This window comes from Syngnathoides biaculeatus, chromosome 17 (genome assembly GCF_019802595.1).
Source record: "Syngnathoides biaculeatus isolate LvHL_M chromosome 17, ASM1980259v1, whole genome shotgun sequence".
Classification (NCBI taxonomy): Eukaryota; Metazoa; Chordata; class Actinopteri; order Syngnathiformes; family Syngnathidae; genus Syngnathoides; species Syngnathoides biaculeatus.
The window spans coordinates 21,101,017-21,118,253 of NC_084656.1; the positions used below are offsets into that span (position 1 = coordinate 21,101,017).

Sequence of the window (17,237 nt, forward strand, 5' to 3'; positions counted from 1 at the left end):
TAAGTGCTCTTTGATCACTCAAAATAACAGCACCGGATGGAACACTCCACAGTAAATAGTGTCAGAAAAAAATGTTTTAATTGCTTTGGTGTCTGCCAAACAAAACAAAAACTAAAGAAAAAACAATGTGCATTTCAAAAATAAAATAGCTAGCACGCAGTAAACAAAACAGCATCTCAAAACAAAACCGAATGGAATGGGCCTTAACATAGGATGACACGTTCACAGTGAGAAACAGTGCGAGTGGAGGTCAAAGTCAAAAGTGTTGCGAGAGGCACAAGTCACAGCACAAATCCAACAGAAACTGGGTGTCAAAGGTTCTTAACGCTTGTAAAATTGGGGGGAAAAAAGTATGTTATATCAGTGTACCTCACTTTAAATCATTTCCAGAAAATATTCTAGACGTTACCATAATGTAAGTGGCCGTTTTAGCCCCCCCCCACTAAAATATATATATATATACATATATATAGGGGCAATTATAAGAGTGTCCAATTAATGTTGCATGTTTTTGGGATGTGCGAGGAAACCGGAGTTCCCAGAGAAAACCCACACAGGCACGGGGAGAACATGCAAACTCCACACAGGCGGGGCCAGGATTGAACCCAGGACCTCAAAACTGTGAGGCCAACGCTTTTCCAGCTGACCACCGTGCCACCTCCGTGTAAATCTTCATGGCTAAAATACATATTGCAGTTTACCTCCTTGCTGGAGAATAAATAGCAAGTTGTGCAAAACGTCTTGAAACACCGAACATGTGATTCGAAAGTTTACAAAAAGATCAAATTAAGGTCACCTGTTAAATGTCAGCGATCGAAATCCCAACCAAACGATCAGTAATCCTCGCATAATTTGCGAAGTTTGTCATTAAAATTGGTTTGAATTTGGACCAAACCTTTGAGGTTGACTTTGTGTGAAACTTGCAACTGTTCAGTAAAACAACTTTTACAATGACAGTTACTGTAAAAAAAAAAAAAAGTGGGTAATATTTGAAGGAGATCAATCACTTGTGATCACGCAAACAATGTTGTACGACATAAAACCCAACATAAAAAAAACCACAAATTTGATGGATTTGTATATACTGCTCGGACCGCGCATTTGCGCGCACTCCCTGTGTTTCCCGCACTCAGGCACTTGGAAAGGACATGATTGTACCGTCGTTGCGGAGTGTTAACATTTGTGCCCGTAAAAATCGCGGCTCTTCTGCGCGTGCGCACAAGCGCGAGTCAAAGTCCAAAGCTTGGCGGACTAGTTACTGATTTTACACCAGTGGGTCCAGCTCCGCTGGAAGCGGGGCGCCCGGAGGCCCGTAATCTCTCAAAAGCAGACTGAGGTCGCCCATGGGCGGAAATGGGATGAAGAAAGCTGCTTGTGCTCATCTAAAAATAAAAGCATCTTCCCTTAAAACACAACAAACCACTACCCCCCCCCGCCCCCCCCCAAAAAAAGGAGATTACACGTACACTACGGATGCTACATCTTACCGTAAGAATAATATTCACAGTCAAACATCGTTTAAGCGACGAGCTCCACCTGACGCAAAACAAAACGGACACGCGTCACAAAAATATTCTCCGTCTCGTCCGTCAGTGGCGCACCAGGGGTAAAAAAAAATAATAATAATAAAATACAAATGAGAAAGCAGCCTTTGAAGGCAGGAAATGGGGGTTGGGGGAGGAGCTTAAGGCAGGCTGGCGATGTCCCGCTTGGGAGGCGGGCCGTCCGGCTTGCAGGGCGCCGCCCCGTTGGCTTTGTCTTCGAAAATCAAGACTCTGTGGAAGGAGGATGAAGAAAAACTGTTAAGTGGTCTGTGTGCGTAGAACTGTCCACAGACTTGGTTTAGAGATACATGGCCACGTAAATGTTTTTTTTTGTGTACAAATACAACGTGCTACTATTTCGTTTTGCGACATTTACAGTGTAAACTTCAACTGGGGGTCACAAACGTCTTGAAGCGACCACACTTTGCCTCTCCGCGAGCGAGTGTCCTCATTCCCTTAAAGTGATGTCTATATTTTAGATTTTATTGTACTGTAAAAGCCATTTAAAAACCTCAATATATTGGGGGTGGGGGGGTGTAAGCAAGGACCCTTCCGACCTGTCAATCACTCGTACAATAATAGCCAATCAGATAGCTGCACTGTCTTAACCCCTGGCTTGACACGCCCCTCTTGCTGTATTGTGCCACAAGCAATACTGGTTGCCAGTAGTGTGCGCTTGGAAAAGTTAACGTCACGAAGGAAATGGTCCTCAGATGCGCTTGGGGAACGTGCAATTCTGATGAAAGATATCCTGCTAGGTTATAAGGGGCCCGCTTGAGTCATTTTCCAAAGCCTAAAACAAAGTTGACGAAGTGTCTACGATGGATTAAGGCTAGCGGAAGAGCGCACGCAAAACTAAATGTGGAAAATATCAACAAACACAAGGCTATATGTTCAAAGGTAAGTGAGGGAGCAGTAACTTCTGTGCTTTATACATTTCAGGAGAACAATTTTCACTTTGTTAGCGTATCACTGACCTGCTGAATGAAGTGTGTCATGTTGGATTTTCAATATGAAGTTTGTGAGGCGTCAAACTTTTTTTGCATCGATCGCCAACGTTTCGCTGTAACTCTGACATTGCGTCCCGCAATGTCCAAAATCTTAATTCCGTGTGCATACCCTCGCGTGAAATAGTTGAGACCTCTCTGTAGAACTCTCTTGGACGAGTCCGACGCATTTGGCAAAAAACGTACCGCAATATCGTCTAGAATACGCGACAGAGAATCGACTTTGAACATGCTCTGTTCGGTCGCCTTTTTGGAAGCTTGTGGGACATGGCAACTGTAGCTAAGGGGTGGAGGGGGGGGGGAGTGGCGGAGCTTAAGATCACCTGTTGGAAAGGTCCGTTATTCAACACACCAGCAGTCTGGTTGCCTGCTGGCGCAATACTGCCTCTCACGGGTCATTAATGGCACTACAACCCTGATCTGGATAGGGGCAAGACATATTTAGTGTCTGGTGTAGGTCGTTGCTGGGTCAAACAGTTGTAACCACCGACCATGTCTTTGGCCCAGTTTAGCAACTTTTGTGATGTTTCTGACCTACAAACAGGGCTGAAAACACAACTGCCTACAAGGAGTCTTCACAGTTGGTGCGGAGGAGTCATGAGGACGACTGACACTGACTTGACTGCTGCCCGTGGGGGGGGGGGGGGGGTAAAAGGCAAGTAGTTATGAAAGGCTTAGAAAATGTGTCTTAGCAGCTGGGGGAGCCGTCAAAGGAATGATTGTGTGCTGTAAAAAGACTTGACGGGAGCTATTTGGAGCAAATGGCTTTAATTTCCTTTTTTGGAGAACTCGCACATGGGCTCCAGTAAGCCCCCCGGAGAAAAGTCATCCAGACGATGAAAGAGACGCTGATGCTCATTTTTGTTCTCCACACTGCCGCAACTGTTGCCGGTGGTATTTCCCGCGCCCTGCCAGGGACCACGGACGCTTGTAATGGATTTTCAATGCTCTCCCGTTTATTACTGTCGGTCTACCTGAATACTAATCGGGAGCCAAATGAGCATTAATTTTCTGTTCAGCGTTCAGCCGGACGCCTCGAAAAATATTCAACCTCCTATCACACTTTGCATAAAACCTCAGGAGAGTTGTGTTTCTCGCCTTCACAGCTACAGGCGTATGATTTAAGAATTCAAACATTTGTGTGGAATATTATCACTCTCGCATACAAAATATGTTCTAGGTCTCTTGGAAGGTTTTTCTCCTTTTTTTTTTTTACGTTGCTGGACTTCCCGAGTCATGGTTACATTCCTCAAAATAATGTAAACTGTCATGTTGGGAATGAAGTATGCGAATCAAATCTCCGTGTTCTCTCAACAATGCATACCTGAACAAAAACGTGCTTTATCTCTTTATGACTTTATCGCGATATGATAGCTTGAGTCACGGGTAGGTAGTGTAACAACTTTTAGCATATTTGGTGGGGAAATTCTTGAAATACTTTATGTGAAAGAGTTATGTACTGGTGTTATTAAATATATACTTTGGTGGACTAAATCCATCATATGTGTAATTTTGGTACCCAAATTGGAGCAGTGTTCGTTTGCGTTGAAGCTGCGCGGCCTAGCATAGCCTAGCCTAGCTTGATAACATCAAGCAACGTATGTAATCAAATATTTGCTGAAGAGGTAATCAGCAAACGTTAGTACTTAGAAAACCTACGTTTCGTTTACAACGGGGACCGTGAGTACTTAGTAGGAAGTTGGGCAAGTAGAAACGTCAACTTAAAACTCGCTTGTATGCCCAGACCACCTTAGCTTAGCCGGCTAACAACGAGACGCGTTTGTGATCAATCCGGGATCAATGAGGTTGAATAAAAACTAGACTGCGCACTCAGCATCCAACATTGGTTCCGCCATGGTCAACAGGCTCTGACGTCCGGTCAGGTTTAAACAATGCACACACATTGTTATGGAAAACGATGTGATCAATCAATATACTTGGGATGTTTTGGATCTTGAGAGGCATGAATATAATCTAAACATTTGCAGCATGCCCAGGATAATTATGAAGGTTGAACTGAAACACACTTACCGGTGCCTGCACGGTTTTGACCGCTAGCAGCGCAACAACAATTAACCATATTGACACCAAAAAAGCTAAACCTAACGCATTCCAATATTATGTTTCACAATGTACAACTGTAAGGACATCAGAGGATGTCAACTTTCACGTGGAATAGTAGCCAAAGCAACTTTTTGCCCTGACCGGAAGTTGAAGCCCAATTACCACATGAAAGGGGTCTGGTGCGCAATCTAGTTTTTATTCTACGTCATTGCTCAGGATAATCTTTCAGGGACATCTGAGACTCGAGCCTCTGCTGACTTTGATTGCAGGGAGGGGAAATAGTTAAAAGTGGCCCGACTGTTGTTGTGCACGTGCCCCGTTTTAGTTGCTTTTTCTCAGAGACTTGGTACTGAAAGAGTCCGGTTTGTGACTGAAGACTCTTGTTACAGTCCCGAATGTGCGACCATAAATTCATACCAGGCCCGAGACTTTGTCCTGGGATGCAATTACTCAGAACGCCAAACACTTCCCATTCGAGAGTGGATTCATACAAATCATTTACAAAGAGAATGCAGCCAAACACCAATTAGTCATCCAAGGGACAAAAGGACTACGTCAGCTGTGTGGGTTCCTGTGATGTATTTTTGTTCGGGGAAAAAAAAAAAAAAAAAAGAGGTTGGAGGGCAGAGGAGGAAAAGTTGTGCTTTTTTTTCCCCTGCACTGGCTGCATTTGAGGATAAGGAGATTTGCCGACTAAACAGTGCAGGCGGCTTAGTCCCGCGGAGCTGACATGCATCTCGCCCCCGAGGCAGGCCGCTTTAAAAGGGATCATCCACGATAACCCGATTGAAAATAGCGGCAAACGTCACCGCGCCTTTCCAAAAACAGTTTACCCCGAGTCGTGGAACAAACCGTGACTTTTCAGTGTCACACTTTATTCTGTGCGGCCATCGGTGACACACCCGTAACCAACCGACCTGATCGCGCGATCGCACAGCTAAGAATAAAGATGGCCGGGTGGCGCTAACGTGGAGATTAAGACCCAAGGCGGCCCGCGGCAGGGCGCTGACATCAGCCTTCATCCCCACGGAAGGATGACGCAATCGGCTGACGCGGCGCTGCGGTGCAGATGGTGACGAGGTTCGCACTCACAGTTTGAGCACGGCCGAGCGTTTGCCCAACATCATCTTGACGAAGTCCCTGTAGTCGATGGTGTTGCTGCTGGTGCCGCCCGTCACCTCCATGATCATCTTCTTCAGCTCCAAGTGGGTCTTGGGAACGCCCAGCTTCTCCATCATCCGCTTGAGGCCCATCAGATCTGAACCACGTCAGAAACGCCGACGTTAGCTCAATTTAGAAAACGAGCGGCAACGAAAGGTGGAGGGAGAGCTTCGCTAGTTACACCGACGAGCTTGAGAATTTGAATGACGCGTGGACCGCAGGAACGTCTGGACAATTTCAATTCATATTTCACATGTTTACAGCGGCGCCAAAAAAGTTGCTTTGGCAGAATGGCAACATGGTGACGGTTATGATATAGTTTAGCTCAATTGGCACGATTGTTTAGTGTCGTTTTACCCACTCTGAAGTTGAAGTGTGACTAAAAATGTGAAGAAATAAGATGTGTGAAAAATGTTTTCCCTGTAAATTTACGCAAAACGGGGGGAAAATGTAATGAACATTGGAAAAATATGACTTTAATGAGGCGGCACGGTGGCTCAGCTGGTAAAGCATTGGCCTCACAGTTCTGAGGACCCTGGTTCGATTCCAACATGCAACATTAATTGGACACTCCAAATTGCCCCTAGGTGTGAATGTGAGTGTCGCTGTTTGTCTCCACGTGCCCTAAGATTGGCTGGCGACCAGTTCAGGCTCCAGAACTCCCTGCGACCCTTGTGAGGATAAGTGGCAAAGAAAATGGATGGACGGATGACTTTAATGATTGCCTATACAGGGAGTCCTCGGTCTACGACTGAGATCGGTTCCTACAGTAGCGACTTAACTCGAATTTCAACTTAAGTCGGATTCCGCCATTGTAGTCAGAATTTATATAAAAATACTTAGTAAAAAAAAAAAATCAAATACATTGAAATAAACAAGATGATGTACTTAGCATTACTGGTGAGGTGGATAGCCGCTGTGCTTAGCTATTGCGACGGAACCTGGTCCGCAATCCTCTCCATCTAGACAAGTATCAAAGAACCTCGTTTTGTGATCATCGTATCCGACATAGGAACGGAACGCACCACATGTGCTAAAATGCGGGATTCGTCTTTAATAATTGTCACCACGGTCGACCGACCGAAGCCTCGGTGGTGTTGCTGTCCCTCCTTTCTCCAATCGTTTTATGAGCGTGAGCTTCGTTTCCATGGTAACGGATTTTCTTTTGGCTGCAAAAGCATTGCTAAAAGACAAAACTTTCTTCTTTAGTGTGATAATGTCGAAAAAATGAGAAGATACAAACACGGACAAGGCATTAGCCAGACAAAATGGCGGACGGGGGACGGGCGTTGTAAAGTCGAAACGTCTTAAGTCGAGACCGTCTTAACCCGAGGACTCTCTGTCCAGTTAAATAAAGAATTTGCAATCCATCAAGTTTTAGTGCTGTTGACTTTTGCACATTAGTCAGCAATGTGTTATTATTATTATTATTTTTGGTTTCATGTCTGGGTTACTCACCGATCTCGCCTTGGTCATTCAAGTCAAATTCAGCATATTTATCTGTGAAACAAGCAAAGGACAATATGAAAAGAAAGAAAATAGCAAGCACGTCTGCCGGAAGAAAGAATAAGCAGCTGATCACAGAAGGTGCCTTTTCTCTCCTTTTCCAAAATACATCTAACTAGAGACTGGCAGAGGAAAAACACTTTTCCAAATTCCTTTGAGTTATAATTCAATAAGATGCGCTTTTTCACACAGCTCTCAAGCACAAACGCACTTAACATCTCGTCAAGACTCACGCAACAGATGTAAGTGACGGGAACGAGTGTCTTTTTAAACGTGTTGTTTACCAGAGGCTGCTTTTTCCTCCCCTTAAATGTCGCCGGTTTCCTCTCCTCTCATCAGATTACACTTTCTGTCGCACAATGGCAGCTGTGTGCACGCGTGCTCGTGCGTGTTGGGAGGCTTGAGGGACGGAACTGTGTTTGTTAACCGTGTGAACCCGTCGGGGAGCCGGACGGGACAATGACCAGCCTGTTCCCAAACTTGGGGGTGTCGCGTACGCACATTCACCCGCCCGCACAAACATTACACAGCTGAGGAGGACGCAGCCTGTTGATCATCTGCAGCCGCGGAAAACAAGCCGACTGAAGCCTGTGGCCTCTTTCGAGTCCTAGCCGGGGGTCATTCCCCGCCCTCTCAGCCGGTATCTTCAGGGACATCCGGAATTTAGGAACACAAAATGCATGAACCAATACATAAAAGTGAACTTTATGGAAAACATTGCAGTTGATACACTGGATCATGTTGCCAACTTCGCTGGAAATCAAGTGCATGCCGCTAATCGAAAGCTAATCGGTTAGCCAACTCTGACCTCGGTATCCAACAAAACTCAATGCAGCTCTGCTTACCTCGTGAGAGCTCAACGTAGCTTTATTTACTATAAATAATGTATCTTTGTTCATTTATGTATGAGTGTCAGGCGGGACAATTAAATGCTCTTCCGCTAGATGGAAGCAGCCACATAACTAACCCGTTAAACCAAACAGACCCTCATTTCACACAAAGTACATTTGTGCGTAAAAATGGACGAGGATCGTCAATATTTCAGTTCGCGGCGAACCGCCGCATATTTGTGGTTCGGCATTTGCAAGTCATTAAGACAAAACTCTTAGTTTTTCACCATCTTGATGCTAAGAAATGATTCTGAAGAGCGTTGAAGAGCTGCATTTACTCAAAAGTAAGGTAATTCCCGGACTACGGAGCCTCACCCAGTACATTTGTAAAGGAAATACCGTTTGGTAGCAGCTGTTTAAAAGCCGCAAGTGCCCGGATATAAACACGAGATATTTACAAAGAAAGACAGTAAACAGAGAGTTTAACGTTAGCGCCACCACGCTAACGCTAATGCTAGCGCTGCGCTAACAGGGCCAGTTCAATAAAAAAAGAAAAAAAAACCATACTGGTGAAAATCAGAGACACGGCAGTAACACGCTAGCGCAGCGCCAACAGGGCCGGACCGGTAAAAGTCACTTCCCCGGCACATATATTCCACCGGTCTCACTTTTCTTTTCTGCTCGAGTGCCCTCTTGCGGCCGCTAGAAAAAAATGGACAAATTAGCCGCATCGCCGCAGGGTTGAAAGTGTGAAAAAAGACGCGGTTTATAGGCTGGAAATTACGGTATTTCTTCACCATCGTCGTGCAGTACGTGCCACGGAACTGCTAAAGTAAGTGGAGGGCCTTCATTTGGAAAAAAAGCAGTGCTTTGGTACCAACTTGGGGAATCTATTAGCCTTTTTTGTTCAGGGTGGATTACAGGTGGATTTTTCCCAATAGGGCTTAAGTCCCTACTAATAAAAGTTACTAGTGACTAAAAGTTAATAAAGACATTCCTTCTCTGCTGATGTTTTCCCAAATTAAACTCTAGACTTGGCTCAACAATAAAGTGCTTTAGGGCATTTGCTATTTGAAATTCCGGGCATGGATAAATTTTGCATGTCACACAACAACAACACAAAGAACAGACATTGTTTGGATCTTCACAGAAAGCCTTAAGGCCTCTGTTGTGGCTGCGCTAAGCAGAATAACGTCGTGCTAAAATATGTTCAGAACAACAACATGAGTCGTACTGTGGTAACCCCCCCCCCCAAAAAAAAAAAAAACATTCAGGTTTTTGTCCGTTTGAACACAGTTTATATGTCACAATGAGATCGTTGTAACAATGCTTCTTGTTTTTACTGGTGGGCGGGAGCAAAGTTCTGCAGTGCATGATATCAGCGGCCGGCGATAAAATACAATTAACAAAAAAAAAAACAAAAAAAAAAAACCACCCTGCCGCATTCCATCGTGAGCCAGACTCGGCCTCACAAACCTCAACCCAGCCTTTTCCCACACGGGGAAGTCTGTGTGAGTGAAAACGTTTATAAAACTATTCAGGCTGAAACACTTGCCAGCAAGGCAGTAATACAACTGCATTCCAACAGCGCTAATTCCCAAGCTGTAGCAAAAAAAAAAAAAAAAAAAAAAAATTGCCTTTGAATGTCATAAAAACGTAAATGTCATTTCGGACAGTATTAACGCACAAACTGCTTTCCTTTTTGCGACCTTGACCAGCAAAGAGTGGAAGAAGAAGAATAAAAATAGCAAAGTTAGTGGTCCAAATACTTTTGACCAAAGAGCTTCAGCATCATAATAGCTGGAGATGATTATTCATCGCTCTTTTTTCTCTCGTTTGTTTGTTTGTTTTGGGGGTGGGTTTCTCCTCAGTTTTTGTTGTTGAGACAAGGCTTTTGTCAACAATTTAATCCTCATGTTAATGTGTTCGAGCTTTTTAATCAGATCTTTCTGTGATGTTTGACAAGAGCGAAGATCTAAAACTGCGACATTTGCTTCCTGCCGTTTATCATTCAGTTTCATTTCATTTAGATGACTGCGCTAAAGTGATGCTTTCCTTGACAGTGCTTTTACTACTTTGATTTTTGTAGGTTTCTTCATTTTTCGGGGGGATAAAAGGCTGATTTGGATTTGATAGTGAGTAAAGATTTAATCTATTAGCGTCTTGCTGCCATTCATCACTTGTCACTATTAATTGAAAATGTTTTTTGTTTTTTTTAATTTTTTAACAGTATTGATTTGTAATGTCTACTAGAGCTTCTAGAATTGTCATCAACTACAAACGAGTGTTTAAAGAGTGTTGGGTATGGACGATATATATATATATATATAGCGGAGCGAGAGAGAGCGAGAAAGAGAGAGAGAGAGAGAGAGAGAGAGAGAGAGAAATGAGTGCCACCAGGATTTGAATTTGAAATGTAAAGAGATGACATTTTCAATAGTTGCATTTCAGTGTAAGTTTTCAATGTCAACAATTCAACCGGCTACAATTTGCTGTCTGAAATTCACTGTCTGTGCCACTCGGCGGGGTTACTTCAGGTCAGAAACGAACAGCCAGCCAATCGCAGTTACGCTTTCTTAGGATGTGACGTCACGTGACTAAGAAAGCTTATCTGTGATTGGCTGGGTGTTCGGTTCCGACCTGAAGTAACCCTGCCTGGCGGCACAGACAGTGAATTTTAGACAGCGAATTGTAGCCTGTTGAATTTCAGAGAGCAAATTGTAGCAACTATTGAAAATGTATCACTTTACATTTAAAATTCAAATACTGGTGGCACTAATCTACTTCCACGGTTGGGGGATCCCCTTGTACAAGCGACGAGATCCGTTTGCTTACTTTTGAAACCCTCCAGCTTTTCCGCGAGGTCATCTTCATCCCTGTATTTCTGGTCCTCCAGGAATTCCTGATCAGGGGTAAAAAAAAAAAAAACAAAACACAAAAAAAAAAAAACATAAGGATGAAGTCAGTTCTTGCTGTCAAAAAAGGTTAAAAAAAAACAGGATGACTCACACAACAGGAGCGCTCGTCCTAGTTGATTCGTCACGACTGAGCGAGTTTATAAAAAGTAGGACATCTCGCCAGGGCGCGAAGGGAAAAAAAAAATGCCAGAAGGGCTCCATGCTAATGAAATGATAATGAAGCAATCCGCCATGTGGAGTCGCATTCGGGTCTGACCTCCATAAGTCTGCCCCGGTTCTAATGAAGCGTGATGAGGTTTCAAGGCCGGCCCGCTTTACGCGTTAGCATCATCGTATGAATGACGGTGCCGCGACGCCCGTTTCGTACGTCATGTTGGGAAACGATGCCGCTACCCTTGGTTATCTGCTTTGAGTCTAAAAAAAAACCTTTAGGGATGCACCCGTAATATCGTGTCATTTGCTGATACTGTACGTCTGTACAGTACTTGTACTTGAAATGATAAAATTGCTCCGATATGATGACACCGGGATGATGGATATCGCCCAGACCACACAAGTCGTGTTGGAGCCGCGTCAGTCGTGTGGAGATAATTGAAGGTCAACACAGATGACAACACTAAATTACGCTCATGCGCCGTGAACGTGGGTGCCGATTGTTGTCATCGCAATCAAGTACACTCGAATCATTTCAAAAATGCAATTTTTTTCCTTGTATTTCAGCTTTTTTTTTTTTTTTGCATTCAAGCTTGCAAACGTGTGTACAAACTCAAACTGCGACAACACCTCAAACTGACTAAGATGTTTAACTGCACGGCTTTTCTCTTTTACACAACTATAGCGTGTTAGCGCGGCACTAGCGTTAGTATGGCGGTGCTAGCGTTAAACTCTCTGTGTATTGTCTTTCTTTGTAAAAATAAATGCACAAGTTAGCCACATCGCCGCATGTGCCGCAGGGTTGAAAACGTGTGGAAAAAAAGTCACGTTTTATATGCCGGAAATTACGGTTATATTAAAGCTTATTACCAATGTACGGCAATTCAGGTCACGGCCGAACAAAGTTGACAGCAAAACTAAAAACAACTTTTCCGAAGAAATGAAGCAAAAACTGACTTGATACCAGTAAGCTGCAGAGCTGCCCGGAACATCAACATGGAACATTGTAGCGCAACCACATTGTCGGCGTTTACTACAACACAAAGGGATATCTTATCAAACGCTCAGGTTCATATCGCTGTATCGAAACACCGCGTCGGGGAAGTAACAGAAACAATACTTTGGGTACTTTGTTGCCATATTCTGGAGCAAAATATTCAGAACAGCTACAAGGGTGATATGAGTGATTGTATCCAAACAAATAATTGATGAGGACACCAACGGAGACATATTCCGGCACATGTTTTGATTTATGGTTGATGTACCGCGCTGTGATGTGAACTAAAAGAATTCCATTTTACTCGTTCTACTCGTGCCACACAATTTTTTAACTAGAGCACTCCTACTATTATGCCAAAGTGGTCCTACTGTACAAGCGCGGTAGTGAGAACAAAGAGCCAACTAGTATGTTAACCTTCAGCTACATATCAAGGACATGAAAGCTTTTGTGTTTCAAAGAGGAGCAGATGAAATGAAACTGGACAAGATATGTGGCGAAAGAAACAATTTTCAGTAATCCCCCTTCCATGTCGTCCACCTTTCGCCCGAAGCTAGCTGGGCACTCCCGCAACCCTTATGAGGATGAGTGGCTCGGAAAATGAATGGATAATATTGGACATTTTTTAAGATCGTTTAAAAACGCTGGTGGGAAAAAAAAATACACATTTCAAAACCAAATGTATGGAGCAAGAGAAACGGATTACATTGTAATAAATGTGATAAAATATTGTACAAATGGTCAAAAAAAAAAAAGAGGAGCAACTAATCACAAAAAAATCTGAATTGTAGAAGGATACAGCAGAGATTTAATGTATATTATTTTACTTTTATTTTCAATTTTTTTCTCCTTCATTTGCGAAAGACTGCATTTTGACACGCTGTGATTATTTATTAGATAGCAACAAGGAGTTTACCAAATGGCCAAAAGTGGCACTTTGGACTGGAAAAAGAAACCTACTAGCAAAAAAAAAATAAAAAAATAAAAAAACCTACAACTTACTAGCAAGGACAAAGAGTATGCTAGTATCATGAACCGTATGTAGGATTTTAAAGATATCGGCTGAATGCGGAATGAAGAATACAACCAAAACAGATGTTTGGCTCAAAAACCAAAGCTTGGGGAACTCCGCTTAGTCCCCACGAGCACATGACCCCAAAAAAAAATGAAAAATGAAGGAATGCAGTGATCCCCCCCGCAGGCTCCTCCAACTGCATTTTCACGTTATCGCGACAAGGAGACCGAATATGCAAAGACGGAATGCAAAATACAGTTATGCGATTCATCTCTTGGAAGCAGTAGAACAAAGAACCTCATTGATCTGGGGGACTCCATCAAAACGCGCACCTGTCTAACCCCCCCCCCCAGTCAAATAGCGGGGAGACAGGTCGAACGTTCAGAATGAAAGACAAATGATAATATTGTATAATTAAGCGCAATGAAGTTGGGCATTTTGAGGTGACGTCCCCGAGATTCGCCACACCGTCAAGTGCACGCGCACAACGCTTCCCGAGGCGACATTCTTCTGCTTTTCCAGTCAAAAGAATAAATAAACGACGCCGTTTACCTGGTTCACCTCCTCCAGTTTCTGTCTCTGTTGCTCCTTTAACAGTCCGAAGGCTTTCCCTCCTGAAAGAAATAAGCGGGGCAAAGCCAAAAAGCCGTCAAAATGGACGTGACCTAGCTTAAAAACGGTTCATTGTAATTGCTTGAATTCAAGCGCGCCCACGAGAAATAAAGCCGAAGAATTACAACAAACGAGATCTCACCTTGTACGTTTTTACTCGCAGGCATCGCAGCGGGTTTGTTTTTTGTTTTATGCGCGTTTTAATCCAGTTTAGGGGTTGAAGTTGGAGAGCCGAGAAGACCACCGCGAGCCGTGCGGGTGATGCTCCGAGCTCGCCCTGTCAAAGGTTGCTTGTGGTCGGCTTCGCTCGGTCTGAGGCAACGCCGGAACTACCATCAAGCTAAACCCAGTGAGAGGGAATCAACTTCCGGTGACGTGATGTAAATTGTATATATTTTTTTTAAATCACAGCGTCAAGACATACGTAGCCACCCAATATGACAATATACTTATTTTCATTCAAAACAAAAAAAAAGTGACAGAACAACGTTTTATGTGACGGTAAACAACAAAGGTGCATGAAAACAGTACAAAGTCTTATTTTGAAAGAAGCACTTTGGTTTCCGTTATAAACATGCTCGCCATCTTGCGGCGAAAAGATAAAACAAAATTAGTATATGAGGTACTCAATATTCGTATTAGTATAGTAGTATATATATATATATATATATATATATATATATTATATTATAGTATAGTATAGTAGTAATTAGTATTAGTTTACATCTTGCCCTAAACCGATTATTATAATCAAATTATTATTAATGAGTTGTATATTATTTTTTTAACATACTATACATCAAATTTTATATAATACACAATTAAACTTTACTTTGGAATTGGCAGTTTTTATTTATTTAGTAAAGGTCATATGATGGCGGTCTGATGGAACAATATGTACAGTAACTGCATATGTATTACAGTATTATTGTCCTGGAAAAGGAGCCATATTATTTTTCCTACCGCAAGGGGGCGCTCATAACACAGGTGAAAAGCCGTTGTCCTGCTACTTCAGCAAGTAGACAATGAATTATCATATCTATAAGGAGAAAAATAGCACAGGTGAATGCACCCTATACAATTTTATTATGTTTCCGTGTCTAGTTTTGAAAATCAATCGTGAAAGGAAATATGAAGGCCAACAAAGATGTTTTAGCGACAACATTTTTCATGTATGGAGTGTAATTTAGTCAGGCCATAGCGTCGTCTAACGGACAAGCGGTGCTTTGCCGCCATCCTGTGGGCCCTTTTATAAATGACACACCGTTTTCGTGGGCTGACATTTTCAGTTTTTGCAGCAAGACTCGTTCACTGCAGTCGCAAATATTTCCAATTAAAGTAGTTGGTGATTTTATTTCAAAAAAAAGTTTGAAGGAAACTTTGAAATGTCATCCAGAGGGGGAACGAGCTGACTGGCCATATCGCAAATGAGTTTCTGGCTTACTGTGGGTGATAATTCAAAATCATGCGCGGGGGGAGTTGTAGGGCAACCGGGTCAGGGGTTAAGGGGTAATTGCATCCTCGGAGGCTGTTGGCGGGGGGAGGGGGGAAATCCTCAATTCACGGAAAGAGAGGAAGGATGAGTAGCTGCAGGGAACAGAGGCAGGAAGAAGGTGGCTGATGAAACTCAGCCGTTAGCAGAAAAAAAAAAAAAAGGTGAGATTTAAACACCGACGGCGGCTGCGATACCAGCGCGAGCGTGCGCGATATTTCAGGACAGCCACTTAGAAAGTCTCGATTCGGGATTGTCTCACAAAAGGACCTCAAGAGTCGAGACTGTGAGCCAGACAGAGTTCCGCAGGGATGCGTCCCGGATCCCCTTCTGTTCCTGCCATACAACTGCAGCTACCCGACAAGACGGCTATCTGAGGTTCTCATTAAGAACAACAATGAAGTGAAAGAACAACAACAACAAAAATCACAAAGAAAATATATGTAAATAGAAAATACAGAAAAAAATTATACAAATTATTGAAATAAAAGAAGCAGAAAATGGTCTGTTCCTTAGCTAAAAGGTGTTTAGCTCGTTTTTGCCTTGAACTCTCTCTGAGAAATATGGATAATCTGAAATGCTTCGAGGTGTACCTAATAAAGTGTCCGCGGTGCCTTCTCTTCAACGGCCACATGGGGTCAGCATCGAGTCGCGCTGGAATCACTTCCCCGCCCCAGACCGGGAGCTCAAATGTATTTATTAGTCGTATTAGATGAAAGCAAATATTTGCAGATTTCCATCAGGAATCGGGCGTGGGTCACGTGACGAAACTGCCGAGTAGTCCGATACTAGTGCAATGGATTGAGTGAGGACAGAGGGACTACTGTACCGCAACATGGACCTTCAAGGTCAACTGTCGTGCCTGTAAACGTTCTAAAATAGATATTGTGATGAAAAATACATATAACATTGTTCACTTCAATGTCCAGCGGAGAGCGCGTCATCCAAGTCTCATTCGACATCCACGTGGTCGCCATATTGCCTGCGACGTCTGTCCGTGATGTCACACCCCGACAGTCGCCGTTGAAAAACACGCCGTGCCGCGTGCTACGGGACACGAGAGCTCTTTCCGAAGAAGAGAACATCTCACAATCGAGTCGAGCGAACGGGGCATTATTACCCAGCCATATTTAGACGATATGCGGATCACTTCTAGCTCACAACAGACTCCCGGATAGTATGTATGAGGCACTTGGGTGGCGCGGAGCTGCCGCAGCCGTCCGCCGCGGACACAATCGAGTGAAGTGACCGGGCCAAGATTACCCTATCGTTTCGTTTCGAGCCATATTTAGACGATATGCGGATCACTTCTAGCTAACAACAGACTCCCGGACAGTATGTATGAGCCACCTTGGTGGTGCCGTGCCCTCCCCCTTCCCACACACTCCCCTAAATGTGGGCATCCCTGCAAATGTCCAAGATGACGTTAAAATGTACACTTTGAACCAAAATGGTTGATCAATAACAATATCAATTATAATAATAATAAATGCCATTCATTCATTCATTTATTCATGATAGGGTGTGCTTCTTGGGACCCTTTTTGCGGGTCTACTAAGGACAGAAAACCAAATTTCACGTTGCTAAATCAAATTAGCTTCGGGGGTCTGAATTTTTCAAACAACTTGGAGGAAGGCTAACCGCTGCGTTATTAGAGATTCATATTTTATGGCGCGCCATTAAGTTTCACTGCCACGCTGCGCCCACACGCAGTGATCGAGACTTGCGGTTGGATTTAGAAACAATTGGACAAAATCTCCAGGACGAGTTTGAAGAACACCTGGAAATGGTCAAAATAAGCCAGAAAATAAGATAAAAAAAATTGTATATATTAAAAAATACATATATACTATGTAGAAATAAATAAAATAACACCCTGAGCCTCGCTGGCGTTGAAAAGTTGTCAAAGCAAATTTGCGTTGTGATTTTTGAACCTGC

The 17,237-nt window shown here is 43.3% G+C and overlaps 1 protein-coding gene across 1 annotated transcript; it reads right to left on the reverse strand.

The window, feature by feature from the left end:
- Window positions 1-56: 56 nt before the first annotated feature.
- aif1l (allograft inflammatory factor 1-like) lies at window positions 57-14,133 on the reverse strand. The gene is made up of 6 exons (XM_061802247.1): window positions 13,950-14,133; window positions 13,748-13,809; window positions 10,948-11,014; window positions 7,235-7,276; window positions 5,708-5,873; window positions 57-1,775 (listed from the first exon to the last, which is right to left on the reverse strand). Exons 1-6 carry the CDS (start codon window positions 13,972-13,974, stop codon window positions 1,685-1,687), a joined length of 453 nt encoding a protein of 150 aa, XP_061658231.1. The 5' UTR covers window positions 13,975-14,133; the 3' UTR covers window positions 57-1,684.
- Window positions 14,134-17,237: the final 3,104 nt, after the last annotated feature.